The sequence below is a fragment of the Dipodomys spectabilis genome, unplaced genomic scaffold (assembly GCF_019054845.1).
Source record: "Dipodomys spectabilis isolate Male_0828 unplaced genomic scaffold, ASM1905484v1 ptg000080l, whole genome shotgun sequence".
Lineage (NCBI taxonomy): Eukaryota > Metazoa > Chordata > Mammalia > Rodentia > Heteromyidae > Dipodomys > Dipodomys spectabilis.
The window spans coordinates 3,270,020-3,288,791 of NW_024870757.1; the positions used below are offsets into that span (position 1 = coordinate 3,270,020).

Below are 18,772 nucleotides of genomic sequence, written 5' to 3' on the forward strand. Positions count from 1 at the left end.
TTTTTTTACTCAAGATGAGCACACTACCAATGAGCAGCAGATCCACTTGTGGCTTTTTAGTAATTAATTGGAGATGAGAGCCTCCTTGGCTCCCTCACTTGTGTTGGTGGTTCATGGGAGATAAGTCTCATGGACTTTCCTGCCTGGGCTGGCTTTGAACCGTGATCCTCACATGAGGAGGATGACAGGCTTGAGACACACACGCGCGCACACACATGTACATAGATGAAATATATATACATATTTTGCGGGCCTGAACCTTGTCCCTCAGCTCTTCAACTCAAGGCTAGCGCTCTACCGCTTGAGCCACAGCGCCACTTCCGACATTTTCTGCTTATGTGGTGCTAAGGAATCGAACCCAGGGCCTCTTGCATGCCAGGCAAGCGCTCTACCACTGAGCCACCTTCCCAGCCCTCGAAAACGCCTTTAAAGCCTTCGTGACAGGTTTTGCTGACTTGACTGCCTTTATTCTTATCACTAAGAACTATATTACCCAGAATGCCGCGGCATGGGCCAATGAGAGCGTCGGATCTTAGAGCTTCCGGGGTACCCAGGGCGTCTGGGCGAGACTTTCGGGGTTTCCCTGCGCAGCCCTCTAGAACGCGGCTCCGGAGCTTTGCTTCCGGGAGCCGGGGAGGGGGGCGGGGGGGCCGGGGCCGCGCGAGGCCATGGTGTCCGCGGCGGTGCTGCACGGGTCCTGGGTGAGTGGTGCGAGCCCCGTACTGGGTCCGAACCCCAAACCCGCTCGTTTCCCCACGCGCCAATTCCCTGCCGGTCCCCGGGTCTCTTCAGCCGTCCCTGGGGCTCCCCAGCACCCCTCTTACAGGCCGTGAAAAGCATGGGCGCATGCCGGACCTGACACCCTGGGAAGTAGATGGCGGAGTGCGCCTGGGACTTGGTGTGCCAGTCCCAGGCCTGGAAGGCAGCACCTCTCCCCTCTGGATCATGAGCTGTGGGGCCGGAGGAGCAGTGTGGAGGGTGGCACCACCTCCCGTCTTCCCTGTGTCACTGCGTTGGGGCTCGGCCTGGGGGCCCCTGGGTTGAGGCCAATTAGAAAGTCACCTACCCCATCATGACAGGGCCGTGTGACCTTGGAAGACATCACCGTGTCCTTCTCCCAGGAGGAGTGGGGGCTCCTGGATGAGGCTCAGAGGAGCCTGTATCATGATGTGATGATGGAGAACTTCGTGCTGGTGGCCTTGGTGGGTAAGTCAGCAGCTCCATCAACCCTGCTGGGCCCGTGTGCTGGGCTGTCCTCCACAGCCGGGGGCCCTGCTCCCCTACCCCCCACCCCTCCCACCACATCCCCGGCTTCTCATCCTGTCTCTTGTGTGACAGGCCTGGGCTGAGAGCCAGTCAGTGAAGAGCTGGAGTTCATAAGCTTGTATGTAGCTCATCCCACCAATGTCACTTGGCCTTGCCATTCGTTGCTCAGGTGACTTCAGATTTGCAGATTCTTCTGCTTTCTTTAGTGGACATTTCTTGGGGCTCCCCTCCCCCCCCCCACATACCTCAGGGACTATAGGCACTTATAGTCATTGTGGCGACACTGGATTACGACATCAGGACCCTCCTTTGAAGGTTTGGTTTTTGTTTGCTCAAGGCTAGCACTCTACCACTTTGAGCCATGGCTCCATTTTGGGTTTTTAGGTGGTTAATTGAAGATAAAAGAGTCTCACAGACTTTCCTGCCCAGGCTGGTTTTCAATCATGACCCTTACATCTCAGCCTCCTGATTAACTACGGATGACAGGCATTAGCCACCAATGTCTGGCTGCTCTTATTCCTTGAGCTGTTAGGAGCCCTATTCAGAAAGCTGTTGCTTATGCCTATATCTTAAAGTGTTCCGTCTGTATTTTCCTCTTGAGATTTTAAGGTTTCAGTTCATACCTTAAGGACTCATTGTTTCTTGGGGGTTTTTTTTGTTTGTTTGTTTTTGTCGGTCATGGGGCTTGAACTCTGGGCTGGGCGCTGTCCCTCAGCTCTTCAGCTCAAGGTGAGCGCTCTACCACTTGAGCTATAGCGCCACTTCCGGTTTTCTGGTGGTTTATTGGAGATAGGAGTCTCACGGTCTCTCCTGCCCGGGCTGGCTTTGAACCGCGATCCTCAGATCTCAGCCTCCTGAGTAGCTAGGATTACAGGCGTGAGCCACCAGCACCCGGCTGTTGTTTTTTTTTATGGTCATGAGGCATTCTCGTACACTGACCTCTGGAACTGCTAAACAATCTTGATTTTTCACTTGTCCTAAAACAAGCGATGGACTCCTCCCTGTGGTGTGGTCAAGTATTTTTACTGGCGCGGCCCCTCCCACACCAGCAGAGAATCCACACTGGAGAAAGGCCTGACGTGTGCACAGAATGTGGGACAGTGTTCATTCAGTCCTCTGATCACATTGGACAGCAGAGAATTCACAGGAGAGAGGGGGCTTGTGAATGTAGTGAGTGTGGGAAGTCCTTCATCCACAGAAACAAACTGCTACATCACCAGAGGGTGCACACTGGAGAAAAGCCTCTGTGTGCTGCAAGTGTAGAAGGTCCTTCATGCGGTCCTCTGACTACATTCGGTATCAGAATTCACACTGTAGAGCAGTATACACATGCAGTGACTGTGGGAAAGCCTGGGTGCTGTCCCAGAGCTTTTTCACTCAAGGCTAGCACTCTACCCCTTTGAGCCACAGCACCACTTCTGGCTTTCTGTGGGTTAATTGGTTAGTGTCTCATGGACTTTCCTGCTGGGGCTGGTTTTGAACCATGATTCTCAGATCTTAGCCTCTTGAGTCACTAGGATTACAGGCATGAACTACTGGTGCCTGGCCCAACCAAAAGTTAAGCACCAGAGAATCCACACCAGAGAAAATCTTACCAATGTAATGAGTGTGGGAAAGGCTTCTGCCCTGAAGATAAACTACATCAGCATCAGAGAACAAACCTACAAGTACAAAAATGTGAGAAAGCCTTCAGCCACAAAAATAAGAGTTCTTGCACACCAAAGGGTAGAGAAAAGCCCCCCATGTGCAGCAAATGTGAGAAATGCTTCAGGCAACACAGCAGCCTCATGGAACATTCACAGTGGAGAGAGACCTGATCACTGCCCTGCCAATTACAAAACTTTTTGGAGAGGACTGGGAAGGTGGCTCAGTGGTAGAGTGCTTGCTTAGCATGCATGAAGCCCTGGGTTGGATTCCTCAGTTCCACATACACAGAAAAAGCTGGAAGTGGTGCTGTGGCTCAAGTGGTAGAATGCTAGCTTGCACAAAAGAAGCTCAGGGATAAAGCCCAGGCCCTGAGTTCAAACCCCAGGACTGGCAAGAAAACAAAAACAAAAAAACTTGTGGAGCATCAGTGGGTCCACACCACAGAAAAGCCTTTAACAAACAGTATTATTTTCTGTCAGTACCACAAGGCTCACACAGGAGAAAGGTCATGAAAGTAGATTTTCCAAGGAATCTATAAGATGTTGACCCTTTTACTTCTGAAGATGAGTATCTGGAACTTTCACAACCAGCCCTGAGTACCTGGGACGCTTTCCGGAGCTAACTTGCATTTCCTCTCATGCTCCTGTCTGCAGTGAATATCACCACAGGACTCACCAGTCACCCAGTGTGCTTGGGGTGGCAGACTCTTGTGCCCCTCAGAGCTTGAAGGGATCCTAGAGCAATGTGAACTTTCTGGTTGTCCTCCATCCCAAGGAACTGCTTAGGTCATAAGCAAGACCAGTGTGGTCCAGAAAAAGTCTGGGTTTGGGTATCAGCAGTAGCTGCAGTGGTCTGCTACCCTCATGGATACCATTTTTATGTATGGTTGCCCTTACGGAGTTTTTGGGTTTTTTTTTTTGGCTCCACATCACCCTGAGGGGTCCAAATGGGTAACCATGAGCTGATTTTGATGTATGCACTAATAGCTCTAGCACTTAAGCCACTTTTTTTTTCTTTTATGCCAATCTTAGAGGTTGAACTCAGGGCTTTAGTGTCTCTGAGCTTTTGTGCTCAAAGATAGCACTCTTACACTGAAGCCACAGCTCCACTTCCAGCTTTTTCTTTGATGATTAGCTGGAGAGTATCACTGATGTTCCTGCTGGGGCTGGCTTCAAACTGTGATCATCAGATCTCAGCTTCCTGAGTAGCTTAGGAGCACCCATCAACATGCTTTTAAAGTCTGTTTTACTTGGTATTTATGTAGTCACATTGTTGCTTAATGGGTTAAAATGACATAGGGGATATGTTTCATTATTCTTTTGTTGGTTGTTGGTTGTGGGGCTTGAACTCAGGGCCTGGGCGCTGTCCCTGAGCTTTTTTGCTCAAGGCTATAGCACAACCACTTTGAGCCACTTTATTCAGGTTTTCTGGAGATGTTTCACAGTGACTTTCCTGCCTCAGCTGGCTTTGAACTGTGATCCTGAGACTCAGCTTCCTGAGTAGAGAGGATTGCAAGTGTGAGCCATCAGTGCCTGCTCCCTTGGAGCAGTAAAGAAACCCTTGGAGATGGTTTCTACCATTGGCATATTCACTGTGTCGTGAGGTATATACCTGGGCCTTAATCATGACTGCATAGTAGCATCTGGGTTTTCTTGGGCACACACACAGCCCTCCTGTAGAACTCTTGTCCCCAGTGGCCAACACAGCCTGCTTCTGAGCAGGGACATTGGGTGAGCTGCCTCACCCTGTGCCATCTTCCAGGTCTGCTTCTCTGCCAGTCTGACCTCCTCCACTGTTACATTTAGACATCATCTGCTGCGTAGCAGAGCATCACCAAACCTGAACTGACCCATGGTCTGTGGTCCCAGGTGTGTCATACACAATCAAAATGAGGCTGCTCCCGCCCACCACTGTCGGTGTATACTTGACCCGCATTTCTCTGCTTTCAGGGTGTTGGCATGGAATGGAGGACGAAGAGCTGCCTTCTGAGAAGAGCACTTGCACAGGCATGTCTGATGCTAGGGCTTCCCAGGGAGCCCCTCTGCCCCAGAAGGCCTACCCCTGTGAGACATGGGGCCTGGACTTGAACCACAGTCTACATGTGGCTGAGCCCTAGGAAACTCATAGGGGGCAAAGGCCACACCAGAGCATGGCATGTGGGGAGCAGCTGTGGGTCAGTGCAGTTCAGGAGCACGGTGGGGAGGAGCACTACAGCGGGGATGAAGATGGGGCATGCCTTGTGAAGCTCTCTCCTGTCCAGCCCTTGGGAACACCTTTGATGATGCAGGAGAGCTGTCGGGACTCAGGCAGCTTGGGCTTGTTCCAGCACCGAGTCCCTCACTGCGAATGGGATCCCCGCAGAAGCACTGCATGTGGAGAGATGGTGCGCGGGGGGCAGAGGCGGTACACATGTGGTGAGTGCGGGAAGGCCTTCAGCCGGAAGGACTCCCTCGTTCAGCATCAGAGAGTGTACACTGGGCAGTGGCCGTACACGTGCGGCGAGTGTGGGAAGGCCTTCAACCGGAAACCCATCCTTGCTCAGCACCAGAGAGTCCACACAGGAGAAATGCCATACGAGTGCACCGTGTGTGGGAAGGTCTTCAATCACAGCTCTAACCTTATCGTGCACCAGCGAGTACACACTGGAGCAAGGCCTTACAAATGCAGCACATGTGGGAAAGCCTATAGCCACAAATCCACACTGGTTCAGCACGAGAGCGTGCACAGCGGGGAAAGGCCTTACGAGTGCAGCGAGTGTGGGAAATTCTTTGGTCATAAGTACAGGCTTATTAAACACTGGAGTGTTCACACTGGAACAAGGCCTTACAAGTGTATTGCATGTGGGAAGTTCTTTAGTCAAAGCTCTGATCTCATTGCTCACCAAAGGGTTCACAATGGGGAGAAGCCATATGTGTGCAGTGACTGTGGAAAGGCTTTTAGCCACAAGCATGTGCTTGTTCAGCACCACAGGATTCACACTGGAGAGCAGCCATACCAGTGCAGTGAGTGTGGGAAGGCCTTCAGGCAGAGGGCCTCCCTCATCCGGCACTGGAAAGTCCACACCGGGGAGAGGCCATAGGCTGGCAGAGGCTGGGCCCTGTCCCTGTTCATCGTAACGATGGACTCTCCACTGGAAACTGGATGTCATTCATTTTGACCTCCCAGCCACATCACTCACTTCCACATGCTCATTAGTAGATTTTTTTTTTTTTTCTGGTCGGTTGTGGGTCTTGAACTCTGACCTGAGCACTGTCAGCTCAAGGGAGTGCTCGACCACTTGCGCCACACCAGTTCTGGTTTTCAGGTGATTAATTGGAGATAAGAGTCTCACAGACTTTCCTGTCCAGCTGGCTTTGAACTGGGCTCTTCAGATCTCAGCCTCCTGAGTAGCTAGGATTACAGGTATAAGCCACTGGCGCCCAGCAGTAGATGTTTTCCAATCCTCTCTGAATCATACCTTAAGAATGGGAATAAACCCTTAAACACAGGTACATTTAATATAGTGAGAACAAGGGAAAATGTGAACTAATAACCACATGTTGGTTTCTTCATATAATTCTCAAAGCAATGTCAAAGTAAATAAAGCAAGTGCAGCCAGGTGCTGGAGGTTCAAGCCTGTAATCCCATCTACTCAGGAAGCTGAGATCTGAAGATCACAGTTCAAAGCCAGCCCAGGCAGGAAAGACCATGGCACTCTCGTCTCCAATGAACCACCAGAAAACGGGAAGTGGCACTGTGGTTCAAAGTGGAGTGCTAGCCTTGAGCAAAAGAGCTCAGGGACAGCGCCCAGACTGAATTAAAGTCCCACAACTGACCAAAAAAAAAAGTAAATACATTAGAAGTGCAATTTTATAATTATACACAGCACCTGTTGCTCATGCCTGCCCATGCTACTCAGGAGGCTGAAATCTGAGGATTGCAGTTTATAGGCAGCCTAGGCAAGAAAATCTGAGAGACACTTATCTCCAATTAACCAGCAAAAGCTGGAAGTGCAGTGGTGATTCAAGTGGTAGAGTGCTGGCCTTTTGCAAAAAATGCTCAGGGACAAGGTCTAGGCCCTACATTCAAGCTTCAAGACTAGCACACACAAAAAAGTGCACTGAATATTGTACATCTGTTGTTAGTTCTGGAGCTTGAACTCAGGTCCTGGGCATTGTCCCTGAGCCTCTTTATGCCCAAGGCTAGTGCTCTACCATTTGAGCCACAGTGCCACTCTCAGCTTTTTCTGTGATTAATTGCAGATATGAGTCTCACAGACTTTCCTGCCTGGGCTGGCTTCAAACCACAATTCTCAGATCTCAGCTGCCTGAGTAGCTAGCATTACAGGCTTGAGTCTCTGGGACCTGGGTTGAATATAGAGTTAATAGAAAAAAAAAAAAGAGACAAAACTGGAATGTTATTGGCATTTCAAGACACAATTTATAACTCAGAATTTATGTAGATCAATAAAAATCATTTGCATAAAACTTTGAGATTTTGCATAGTAAGATGTCACATGTGCATGGTTTAAACAATAATGTGTTCTGTTCACTAGAGAAGTGACCTTTAGAAACTACTTTCACATTGTATTCAAATTTGTCACTTAAGTGAAATTACCGAACGAAAATACAAATAACTTAGGACTAGTGTACTATGGAGAGTGTTACAATTTTAGTTTAGTCTGTCTCTTAATTAAAAGTTCATACATTATCTTGACGACATATCTTAAAAATAATTTGTATAGAGTGCTGGTGCTCATGCCTGTCATCCTAGCTACTCAGGAGGCTGAGATCTGAGGATTGTGGTTCAAAGCCAGCCTGGGCAAGAAAGTCCATGAAACTTATCTCCAATGAACTACTCAGAAAAAGCCGGAAGTGGAGCAGTGGCTCAGAGTCAGAGTGTTAGCCTAGAGCGAAAAGAGCTCAGGGACAGCGCCCAAGCTAAGTTCATGCCCCATGTCTGACCCCCCCCCAAAAAAAATTCATTAACTTATTTTGAAATTTATCACACTTCTGTTAAGAATGTTAGATCAAGTGTTCTTTTCATACAGAACATCCATTTTTATGCCTTGTCTCGGATCCATGTGGACAGGAAATCTCTCCACATCTTAGAATCATAAATCACATAAATCCCATTCATATGACATATGCACTGGAAATGAGCCAGACACTATGATTATCTGCTCCCTAAAGAGCAAATTTCCCCAAAGCAAGGAAAATATTCATATGCTTAAAATGATAGAGGGAAAATTCTAGACTTTTTGAAAGGAAGGCCTTCAGCAGACATGCAGGTGACATCATGGGGAAAATGAGCCCTGCCCCTCCATGTAGGTTAGAACTGAAGTGCGTCTGGAACATCTGGTTTTTCCCTCAGTGTGTGGTCTCCTTGGAACCACATACCACCATGCCCATGGTTGAGATGGAGTCTTCTGAACTTTTTGCACAAGCTGGCTTCCCATCTTGATCTCCTCATCTCCCGAGTGGATGGGATTTCAGGCATGAGTCACTGAGCTCAGCTGCCCTGGGATGCTTCAGTGTGGGTATGGATCTATCTTCACTCAAGGACATCTCTGCATCTCCCCCTCCCTGCTACAACACAGGGCTGCGTGTCACTGCTGCCTTGAACACCTTCAGTAACATTCTCACCTCTGAGAAATTACTTACCTGCTTGAGATACATGACACAGCAGACATCATACAGCAGCAATGAAGTCCTGGTCCATGAAACCACCACAGGTCTCACCCCTTCCACGAGCAAGGCAGGCTTCCCTCTGTACCATCTGAAGCTTGGTGGTCTCAGGCATACATGATATGCGATGACAAGCATTTGCATTCTGTAACATCAAGGTCATTGGCACATCTACCCTGTCCCTGGTGGACACTGGCATGTGGGCTGGCTCCCTCTCTGTGGTATAAACCACCCTTTCTTCCATTTGCTTTTCAAAGCTTAGTGTTCTAGGACACTGTGCTTCTTATAAGCCTTGAACTAAAATTAGCAGATTCCTTATACAGTTGACTAGAAGACAAAGTATATTTAGATAAAATGGGACAGATTTCAAGTATTTTCTTTTGTGCCAGTACTGGGGCTTGAACTTCAATTTTTTTTCACTCAAGGTGGTGCTCTACCATTTGAGACACAGCTCCACTTCTGGCTGGTTTTGGTTAATTGGAGATAAGAGTTTCACAGACTTTCCTGCCCAGGCTGGCTTCAAATCTCCATCCTCAGATCTCAGCCTCCTGAGTAGCTAGGATTACAGGCATGAGCCAACTGTCACCTGACACTTTTTTTTCCTTTGCAGTGCTGGGGCTCAAGCCTAGTGCCTTGCATATACATGAGTCACAAACCTAGCCTTGGGTTTGTGTCAGGTCAGGGTCTTCATATATAGGCCACACTGGCCTCCAACTCTGATCCTCCTGTCTCAGCCTGAGTATTCCCTTGAAGGGGACACTGGGACCAGCTCGCCCGCCATAGTGAGTATCTTCCACACAACCCTGACAGATTGTCACACCACAGGCCCCACAGCAACGGGCCACACTGACCACAGGTGGAAAACTCCAAAGTAAACCTTTTTCCATCTTGGAAGCTGACAGGCACTTTGTGGCAGTGATGGAAGCTGACTGGCGAGAACAGCACCAAGATGAACCTCCACTTTTATGCAGATATCTGTGACAAGAGCGTGAAAAATTCATCTGGGAGACTTTTAAACCAACTTTAAAACAACTAGATTCCAAATAAAAACAAAAGACACAACACCAGCTGTATCCCAGATGGGACAGAACGAAGCTGGAGTCTGCACATAACTTACACAAATAAGCTCAAGGGACTAGAGCTTGTAGAAATGTACAGAAAACACTTGCCTAGAGCCGATTATACATTTCTTCAAGACAGTGAGCAGGGGCTGGAAATGTGGCTCAGTGGTAGGGTGCTCGCCTAGCATGCATGAAGCCCTGGGTTCAATTTCTCAGCACCCATACACAGAAAAAGCTGGAAGTGGTGCTGTGGCTCAAGGTGGTAGAGTGCTAGCTTTGAACAAAAGCAGCTCATGGATAGTGCCCAGACCCTGAGTTCAAGTCCCACGACTAACCCCACCCCCAAAGAAAAGATATAATTAGCATATAGAAGAAAATATGCTCAGCACTACTCACTGTTACAGAAAAATCACAAATAACACATCTGTTACAGCAACTAATTTTTTTTTAATTTTTTTGGGGGGGTCCAGTCGTGGGGCCTGAACTCTGGGCCTGGGCGCTGTCCCTTAGTTCTTCAGCTCAAGGCTAGCGCTCTACCACTTGAGCACAGCGCCACTTCCAGCTTTTTTCTTTTTTTTGCTTATGTTGTGCTGAGGAATCGAACCCAGGGCCTCAGGCATGCAAGGCAAGTGCTCTACCACTGAGCCACCTTCCCAGCCCCTACAGTAACTAATTTTTATTAGAAAATGTTGGAAATTTGTGAGAAGTAAGGCTGCTGCACAGGGTACACCAGCCATGGGGAATTGGTCCTTAAATATTTGTCAGCTCGGGGCTGGGATGGTGGCTCAGTGGTAGAGCGCTTGCCTCGCATGCATGAGGCCCTAGGTTTGATTCCTCAGCACCACATAAGCAGAAAAAGCCACAAGTGGCACTGTAGCTCAAGTGGTAGAATGTTACCTTTCAAACTGAAGAGCTGAGGGACAACACCCAGGCCCAGGGTTCAAGCCCCACAGCTAGCAAAGAAAAATAAATATATATATACATGTACATATATATATATATATATGTATGTATATATATATACACACATATACATATATATGTCGGCTCATTTGGGAATAACACAAGTTGTCACTGGAAACTTCCTTTTTTGGTTTTGCCTGTCTTTTTCTGTGTATATGGTACTGAGAAATCAAACCTGGGGCTTCATACGTGCTAGGCAAGCACTCTACCACTGAGCCACATTTCCAGACCTTTATTTCTGTTTACTAATGCCCATCATTTAGTTTGCAGCTATATTACTGTTACTTTGTTCTTGGATTTGTAGACTTTTAAAAGTTTTGACTTAACTGCTCAACCAGTTTGTGAACTATCTACCCAGTTCCCAAATCTGCACAGCAGTTCCTATTAAAAAAAAAAAAAATGTCGTCAGGCACAGTGACACCAGTATGGGCTCCCAGTATGCAGGAAATGAGACAGGAGGACTTGGAGTTTGAGTGCAGCTAGGGCAACAGTGAGATCCTGTCTCAGAAAGGGCTTGTCTGTGTGTACACTACCCTGAGCCACACAGTCCCACTCCTGTGTATGCTGAGAGCTGAAGCAGGGCCTCCTGCTACCTGAACATCCACACCCACGGCAGCCTCCCTCACAACAAACATCCACTGATGGATGAGGGCACAGAAGTGCTATGTCTACGATGCAAAAATTCCACTGTACAAAAACAATTCCATATCATTGAAGATACTACACTAGACGAAATAAGGCACAAAATAATAAGACCAAAATTTAATTTTCCATAGATGAACTAATGGTAGCAATGGTAACTGTCACGAGTTGGCTGTAGTGGAAAACTAGTTGTTTCTAAAGTTTACAGGGTTGGGGGGTTTTCTTTTGGCTGATTGTGGGGCTTGAACTCTGGGCCTGAGCACTATCCCTCAGCTCTTCAGCTCAAGGAGAGCACCCTACCACTCGAGCCGCAGCACCACTTCTGGTTTCTGGTGGTTTATTGGCTATAAGAGTCTCACAGACTTTCCTGCCCAGGCTGGCTTTGAACCACAATCCTCAGATCTCAGCCTCCTGAGTTGCTAGGATTAAAGTGTGAGCCAGCGGTGCCTCACTTGTTTACAGGGTTTTGTTTAGAAAGATGAGAGGGCTTTTTGGACATTCATTGCACAAAAATGTGAATGGACACCTAACCCCGGTTTCATCACCATGTTAACTTTTTGGTGCCTACACCCGTTAGGTAGGAAAAGTTTTGTGATAAATGACATGTCTGTCAGAAGCCTTTGCACTCATCCTGTACTGTGTGCTGTTTATCTGGCGGGAAGCGTTTGGTGCTGGGCAAGGCGTGCATTCAGGGGAATGGCCCTGCCGCAGTGGGCAGCCTGGTGAGGGCTCTCCCCAGAGTGCACCCGCCGGTGCTTGATGAGGCTGGAGTTGTAGCTGAAGGCCTTCCCACATTGGGCACACACGAAGGGCCGCTCCCCGGTGTGCATCCTCTGGTGGCTGCTGAGTGCTGCACTGTCCACAAACTGCTTCCCGCACGTGCTGCACGCATGGCTCCTCTCTCGGGTGTGCACTCTGCGGTGGCGGGTGAGGTGGGCATTCTGGCTGAAGACTCTCCCACAGTCCCCACAAGCGTAGGGCTTGGCGCCCAGGTGGTTCCTGCGGTGTCTGATCTGGTTGGAGTTGTGTCTGAAGAACTTCCCGCACTCGCTACACTCGTAGGGCCGCTCACCTGTGTGCACCCTCTGGTGTGTGTCCAGCGTGGAGCGGTAGCGGAAGAGCTTCCCGCACTGGCCACACGCATATGGCCGCTCCCCGGTGTGCACGCGCTGGTGGCTGCTGAGCGCCGAGCCGTCCACGAAGAGCTTCCCGCACTGACCGCAGGCGAACGGTCGCTCCCCCGAGTGCAGCCGCTGGTGCCGGCTAAGCGTGAAGCCGTACCGGAAGAGCTTCCCACACTGGCCGCACGCATACGGCCGCTCCCCGGTGTGCACACGCTGGTGAGTCACCAGGGTGCTGCTGTCCACGAAGAGCTTCCCGCACTGGCTGCACGCGAACGGCCGCTCCCCAGTGTGCACTCTGCGGTGCCGCAGGAGCGTGGAGCGGTAGCGGAAGAGCTTCCCGCACTCGCCACACGCGAAGGGCTTCTCCCCGGCGTGCGCTCCCTGGTGGGCGCCGAGCGTGGGGCTGTCCGCAAGGAGCTTCCCGCGGTCACTGCAGCCACGCGTGAGAGTGGAACTGTCTGCGAAGAGTTTTCTGTACCTGCCGCGCGCATGGGGCCGCTCCCCTGAGTCGACACGCTGGTAACTGAGGAGGTGGGACTGCGTGAGATGCGCCTTCCCACAGGGGCCGCACGTGGGCGGCGGCGGCCCGGACGGGCTTTCCAGGTGCTCCTCACAGCCAGACCCCGGGGCCAGACGCCCCTCGGGGAGGCCTGCGCGGTGCGGCGTGCGGTGGGCCTTCCTCGCGAAGGCCAGCTTTACCGGGTGGATCCACGCCTGCTCCAGGACACCACACTTGAGCTTGAAGGCCTCCACGCATGCGTGCTTCTGCTGGTGCCTCGCAAGGCTGGATGTGTGCCTGAACTGCCTCCCGCACTCGCCGCACACATGCAGCCCTTCCCTGGGGCGGGTCCTTTGGTGCTCACGAAGCCTGTGTTGGGGGCAGAAGTCCTTCCCGCGTTCTTCCTGGCCGTGGGGGTCGCTTTGTCCGCGCCGGAGGGCCTTCCTGCGGGGCGCCCCGGCACCTTGGCCCACGGGCTGCTGGAGGCTCCGTGTACCCGCCTTGTCCACGAGGGGCCCCTCTGCCCCGGGACCTTGGGGCTGCTCCAGAAACCAAGGCCCACACGTGTCAGCGCCAGGACAACTCACTCGGGGTGCCGGCCCCGGGTGGCGGTAAAGGTCTTCCAGACGCGCGCGCAGCTCCTGCCCGGGTCGCGGCCCGCGCTGCGCAGCCAGGTGCAGAATGGCTTTCAGGAGCAAGCCGCATGCGCCGCAGGGCCGGGTCTTCCGGGAGGCCGGGCCTGGACCTGGGGTCCTGACCCGAGACGCACCGTGCTCAGCCCCGGCTCTGTGCCACAAACCTACCAGGAAAGAAATGCAGATGAGCTGCTGCCTCTCCCCCCGCCCCCCCACCATGCCAGAGCACTCATAAGTGAGCCCAAGGGCGAGGCCAGCAAGAAGGCCTGGGAGGAGGGCTGGCCCGGGTGGGCATCTCCAGCTCGCCACTCCGCAGGCCCCCGTGCTGACTGTGGCTCTGGTGGTGGGGATGAGCATGTAGAAGCTGTGTCCAGATCCCAGGCATCTGGTGTTCAGAGATGATTTGAAATGCAAGATGCCCTAGTTTTGATCAGATGTCAAGAACACCACCATGGATAGAAGCAGATTTGAGAGAAGCAAAAGCCAGAGCCCACAATCACAACTCGGGAGAAATAACACCAAAGAGAAAAGGCAGAGATGGCCAGCTGGTGTGGCCACCTAGCCAAGGCACAGCGGAACCAGCATCCAGCTCCAGCTCTCAAGGGCCACTTCCTGCACTTCTCTTGCCACCGCTAGAGTTGGAGCCATGTCTGGAAGCCAGGGCCTGCTCCCCACCACTGTCTGTCTGAGCCCAGCCCAGCCCAGCTCTAGGTAGAAGGGGGCGTGGGGAGGGGAGGCATGGCTAGCACACACCCAGAGCCACACAGCTGGGAACACCTGAACCCTAAAACTCTGAATGGTCAAAAGCAGTGACCAGGTGGTGCCTAAGGCTCCTGGCAAGACCAGCCTGGAAGAACACTGGCAACAGGAAGAGGCAGGAGGCGGCACCAAGCTCCGATGTGCCTAGAGAGGAGAGGATGGCAGTGGAGGGGGGGGAGGTACCATGTATGTGACCCTGGTTCCCACAGCATTGATAGAAAACCCGGGAAGGAAGCAACACCGACAGGGTGGTGTGGGGAACAGAGCTGCCATGGGGCATTCTCACAGGAGGAAGGATCAGGGCCACAGGTGCCAGGCCTCACCCAGTGAGGACAGGAGCATGAAGTTCCCCAGCATCACGTCGCAGTAGAGCCGCCGCTGAGCCACGTCGAGCAGCCCCCACTCCTCCCGGGAGAAGTACACAGCCACATCCTCAGACGTCACCCAGCCCTGCTGAAACCAAACCAGGACAGCGCCACTGTTGCTTGCCATCTCCAGAGACCGGCATTTTCCTAGCAATCACAGTGATGAATGAGGAGCCATGCTGGCTTCCATCTGGAGCTGAACCTCCTTTCTTACCTCCCACACCTCAGCATTCCAGCAGACCCCACTTTCCAACCAAGCAGAGGAGAATCCGGCAAGGTGACAGGAGCCACACAACCCAGGGACCTCAGGAAGGTGACAAGGGCCACACAACCCGGGGAATCCTCAGAGCCTCATGGCTCCCCCAGGACTTTACCACCACCTGCTCACTTCGATGGACATGCCTCAGCATCTACCTCATGTCCACAGTCCCCAGGCCTTGCCACCACCTTCCTGGTGAGACCCCGTCCTCAGACACCCCACTCTACCACCACAGCGCCACTTCGGGCTTTTTCTAAGTGGTTTATTGGAGATAAGCTTCTCATGGACTTTTCTGCCCAAGCTGGCTTTGAACTATGATCCTCAGCCCTCAGTCTCCTGAGTATCTAGGATTACAGGTGTGAGCCTCCAGCACCAGCTCAGACCCTCTGTTCTCTTCCCTCTTCCCTTTCTTTTGGCCAGTCATGGGGCCTGAACTCTGGGCCTGGGCGCTGTCCCTCCGCTCTTCAGCTCAAGGCTAGCACTCTACCACTTGAGCCATAGCACCACTTCTGGCTTTTTCTGCTTATGTGGTACTGAGGAATTGAACCCAGGGCCTCATGCATGTAAGGCAAGCGCTCTACCACTGAGCCACCTTCCCAGCCCTCCCTCTTCCCCTAACAGCTGCATTTCCAGGTTCCAGAATCTAAAGTCACCTCCCCCACCTGTCAGTCTCACACCCGCCACATCCTGACCACCTCCGCTCTGTTCAGACGGAGCAGATACCCACAGCCTTGCAGTGTCTGAAACACACTCAGTCCATACCTCCTTGCTCATATTCCACCAAGATTCAATCAACTGTGGGACACAGCAGCAGTCCCAGCGGCCGCCTGTGCAGACGAGGCGAACTGGAGAGAACTCGTGAGCCTCCTTCTTCTCACCTCTCTGGTGCCACACTCTCCACCTCCCAGGGTGAACAGAACCATCCAGAAGCCAGCAGCTCCTCCCACCTCCACAGCTACTACTCTGTTCAACATCAATCCTTTCGGTCCTGTCTCCACCCTCTGTCCCTCCGAGTTCTCCATGCTACCGCAGGGGAAGCGTGTTCAAATCCCACATGTCCACCTCTTCTTCCTTGAGCCTCCTGGGCCCAGCCACTCAACATGCCTTTCCCACGGGCTTTCAGAGCAGAGCCACAGGGTCTCCAGGCCCAAGGGAGGAGGAAAGACACAGGTGAAGTGTGGGGACAGCCTGGGGTGTCTGCCCCTTACCTGTGTCAGGTCCATGAGCACCGCGCTGCTTCCAGGGACCCTGGGGAAAAGGAGGCCATGAGAAACAGGCCGCCACTGTGCAGTCTCAGCGTCTGAGCTGCACTACCACCTTTGGCCTGCCCAGAGAGTGACCCAAGCTCAGGTCAGCTCCCAGACTTCAGACCAGGCCAGAGGCCCCCTAAGCCTCAGAGCCTGTGTCTATAAAATGAGAACAAAAATGGCTGCCACATCACAAGGTTCATCCTGGAATCAAACAGAATTGATATGCATGATGTATAAGAAATGACATCCTATGGGATTAAAATAATTTTGTTACATGGGAACTTTTTTGGTAGCATTGGACTTGAACTCAGGCCTCAAACTTGCTAAAGAGGTGCTACCACTGAGCTGTGGCCCCAGCCCTTTATGATTTAGTTGTTTTTCATAAAGGTTCTTTTTTTTTTTTTTTTAGGCCAGTCTTAGACCAAGACCCTCCATGTACATTTCCTGGGGGAGGGGGAGGGGAGGAGAGGGGAGTGTTACAGACATGTGCTACACCCAGCTTGTTTGTTGAGATGAGGTATCACTAAGTTTTTGCCCTTGCTTGGTCTTGAACAGTGATCCTCTCAATCAAAGCTTTGTGTATGTCTTTAACACAAATAAAGTGGAAGATTTTGAAAATTTGCATACTTCTCCCTCACTTTTAAAGTTCTTTTTAAAACATTTAAAATCTGGGGCTGGGAGTGTGGCCTAGTGGCATGCAGGAAGCCCTGAATTCGATTCCTCAGTACCACATAAGCAGAAAAAGCCAGAAGAGTAGCTGTGGCTCAGGTGGTAGATCGCTTGCATTGAGCACAAACTCAGGGACAGCGCTCAGGCCCTGGGTTCAAGGCCCAGGACTGGCAATACATATTTACCTTCAGCAGCTTCGGAGGTGCAGACGGGAGGATCAGGACCCCCAGGCCAGGGAGCCCTACCTCAGAAGGATACAAAAGGGCTCTTGGGGGTGGGCGGGCCAGCGGCGGCGCTAGCCAGGGTGATGAGGGACGGGCAGCGCCAGGTCATGTCATGTCCCCATCGAGCAACCTGTGCTCTTCCCTCTGAACTCGACAGAGTGGGCGTCCCCGGTGCCCGCCCAGCCCGGCCTCCCCTCCGCCCCACCTCGTCAGCGCCCACCCGCGGCCTTCACGTGCGGCCCAGGACAGGGCCTCCCCGTACCGCCTCCCCGCCGGCTCTGGCGCGAGATCGCCCCACGCCAGACTCGGGCCCCCGGAAGAACCCGAACGGGCTGCGCGTGACCGTAACAGGCTCCGCGGGCTCCAGCCTTGGCGCCCTCACCTCTCCGGAACCCTTAAATTTGTAGACCGCCCCCTGAGATAGGCACGCTGCGGCAGCGAGGACGCACCCGGAAGTCCCACCCAGGCACGCCGCGCACGCGCCCAACCTGGGCTCCCATTGGCTCAGCGGCTTCTGCGCGTCAGGGGCCCCTGGGTATTGTAGTTCTTCACCCACTCCCTTCCCCGGCTTCAGTCAAGGTGCAGAGTTGTCTGAGTCCCCCACCCGGATTTTGGAAAGATGAAAGCCAAGCTGAGAGAGTAGCGAGGGGTTGGAGGACCTAGCAGGCTTCAGAAAACCACTGTCTAGGCCTGCAGGGCCCGCTGGCGGCTGTTGTCATGCCCGGGGTCAGGATCCTGGCCTCCCTAGTAGCTGGGATCACAAGGCATGACAAACCAGGAAGGAAAAGCCGGAAGTGGCGCTGTGGCTCAAGTGGTAGAACGCTCGACTTGAGCAAAAGCAGCTCAAGGACAGTGCCCAGGCCCCGAGTTCAAGACCCAGGACTGGAAAAGAAAAAAGAAAAAATTATATACAAATCTCTTCCATGGCCTTTCTCATTTTGCTTTGTTTCTGTATCAATTATGATTCTGCAATTTCCTGGTGTGTCTCAGCAATCAACAGCACCTGCCTATAGCACCTTGGATATCAGAAGCCTGCTCCTTGCACAGGTCTGGGCAGCAATAATCCCTCAACAACTAGGGAACGTGTGACATTCAAGAAATGTGGCTCAGCGTGCAGGAAGCCCTAGGTTCCATTCCCACATAAACAGAAAAAGCCAGAAATGGTGCTGTGGCTCAAGTGGTAAGATGCTAGCCTTGAACAAAAGAAGCTCAGGGACAGTGGCCAGGGCCTGAGTTCAAGCCCCCTGACTGACAAAAACAACAAAAGCCCCCCAAAACTAAATCCATAATGCTTCTAGAAATATAGGAAAATCTCAAAAGCAACTTAAGAATGAACACTGGGCTAAGTGCCAATGGCTCATGCCTGTGACCCTAGCTACTCAGAAGGCTGAGCTCTAAGGATCATGGTTCAAAGTCAACCCAAGCAGGAAAGTCAGTGAGACTCTTATCTCCAGGTAACCACTAGAAAACCAGAAGTGGTGCTGTGGCTCAAGTGGTAGAATGCTCACTTTCAGCTGAAGAGCTGAGGGACAGCGCCCAGGCCCAGAATTCAGCGCCCACGACCAACCAAAAAAAAAGTACACTGAGCTCAGGAGAAATCCTTACAATCGTGTCCCCACCATCTGACAATGGCAAGAGGGGTATATGAAATCAAAGCATACTGAAAAATAAAGGCTCCCTTCACCTTGGCAGAACCCAACTGCCTTCTCAGTCCACTCTGCAGAGTAAAGAGCCAAGAGTAAA

General features: G+C 51.8%; 2 protein-coding genes across 2 annotated transcripts; one reads left to right on the forward strand and one right to left on the reverse strand.

Moving 5' to 3' along the window:
- Positions 1-668: 668 nt before the first annotated feature.
- Positions 669-6,016, forward strand: LOC122110606 (zinc finger protein 772-like). The gene is given in 3 exon segments (XM_042683187.1): positions 669-701; positions 1,080-1,206; positions 4,863-6,016. Coding segments are annotated over 3 exon segments (1,290 nt in total). The 3' UTR covers positions 5,993-6,016.
- A 5,584-nt stretch (positions 6,017-11,600) lies between these two features.
- On the reverse strand, positions 11,601-17,471 carry LOC122110548 (zinc finger protein 17-like). Its single transcript, XM_042683128.1, has 4 exons — positions 17,412-17,471; positions 16,095-16,134; positions 14,586-14,715; positions 11,601-13,667 (listed from the first exon to the last, which is right to left on the reverse strand). The coding sequence occupies exons 2-4, from the start codon at positions 16,107-16,109 to the stop codon at positions 11,893-11,895; spliced, it is 1,920 nt and encodes a 639-aa protein (XP_042539062.1). The 5' UTR covers positions 16,110-16,134; positions 17,412-17,471; the 3' UTR covers positions 11,601-11,892.
- Positions 17,472-18,772: the final 1,301 nt, after the last annotated feature.

Bases quoted from the DNA above. Each gene is read 5' to 3' on its own strand.
- LOC122110548 (XM_042683128.1), bottom strand. The intron at 13,668-14,585 runs GTGAGGCCTGGC...CTTTCCTGGTAG, and splicing joins CATGCTCCTGTCCTCACTGG to GTTTGTGGCACAGAGCCGGG.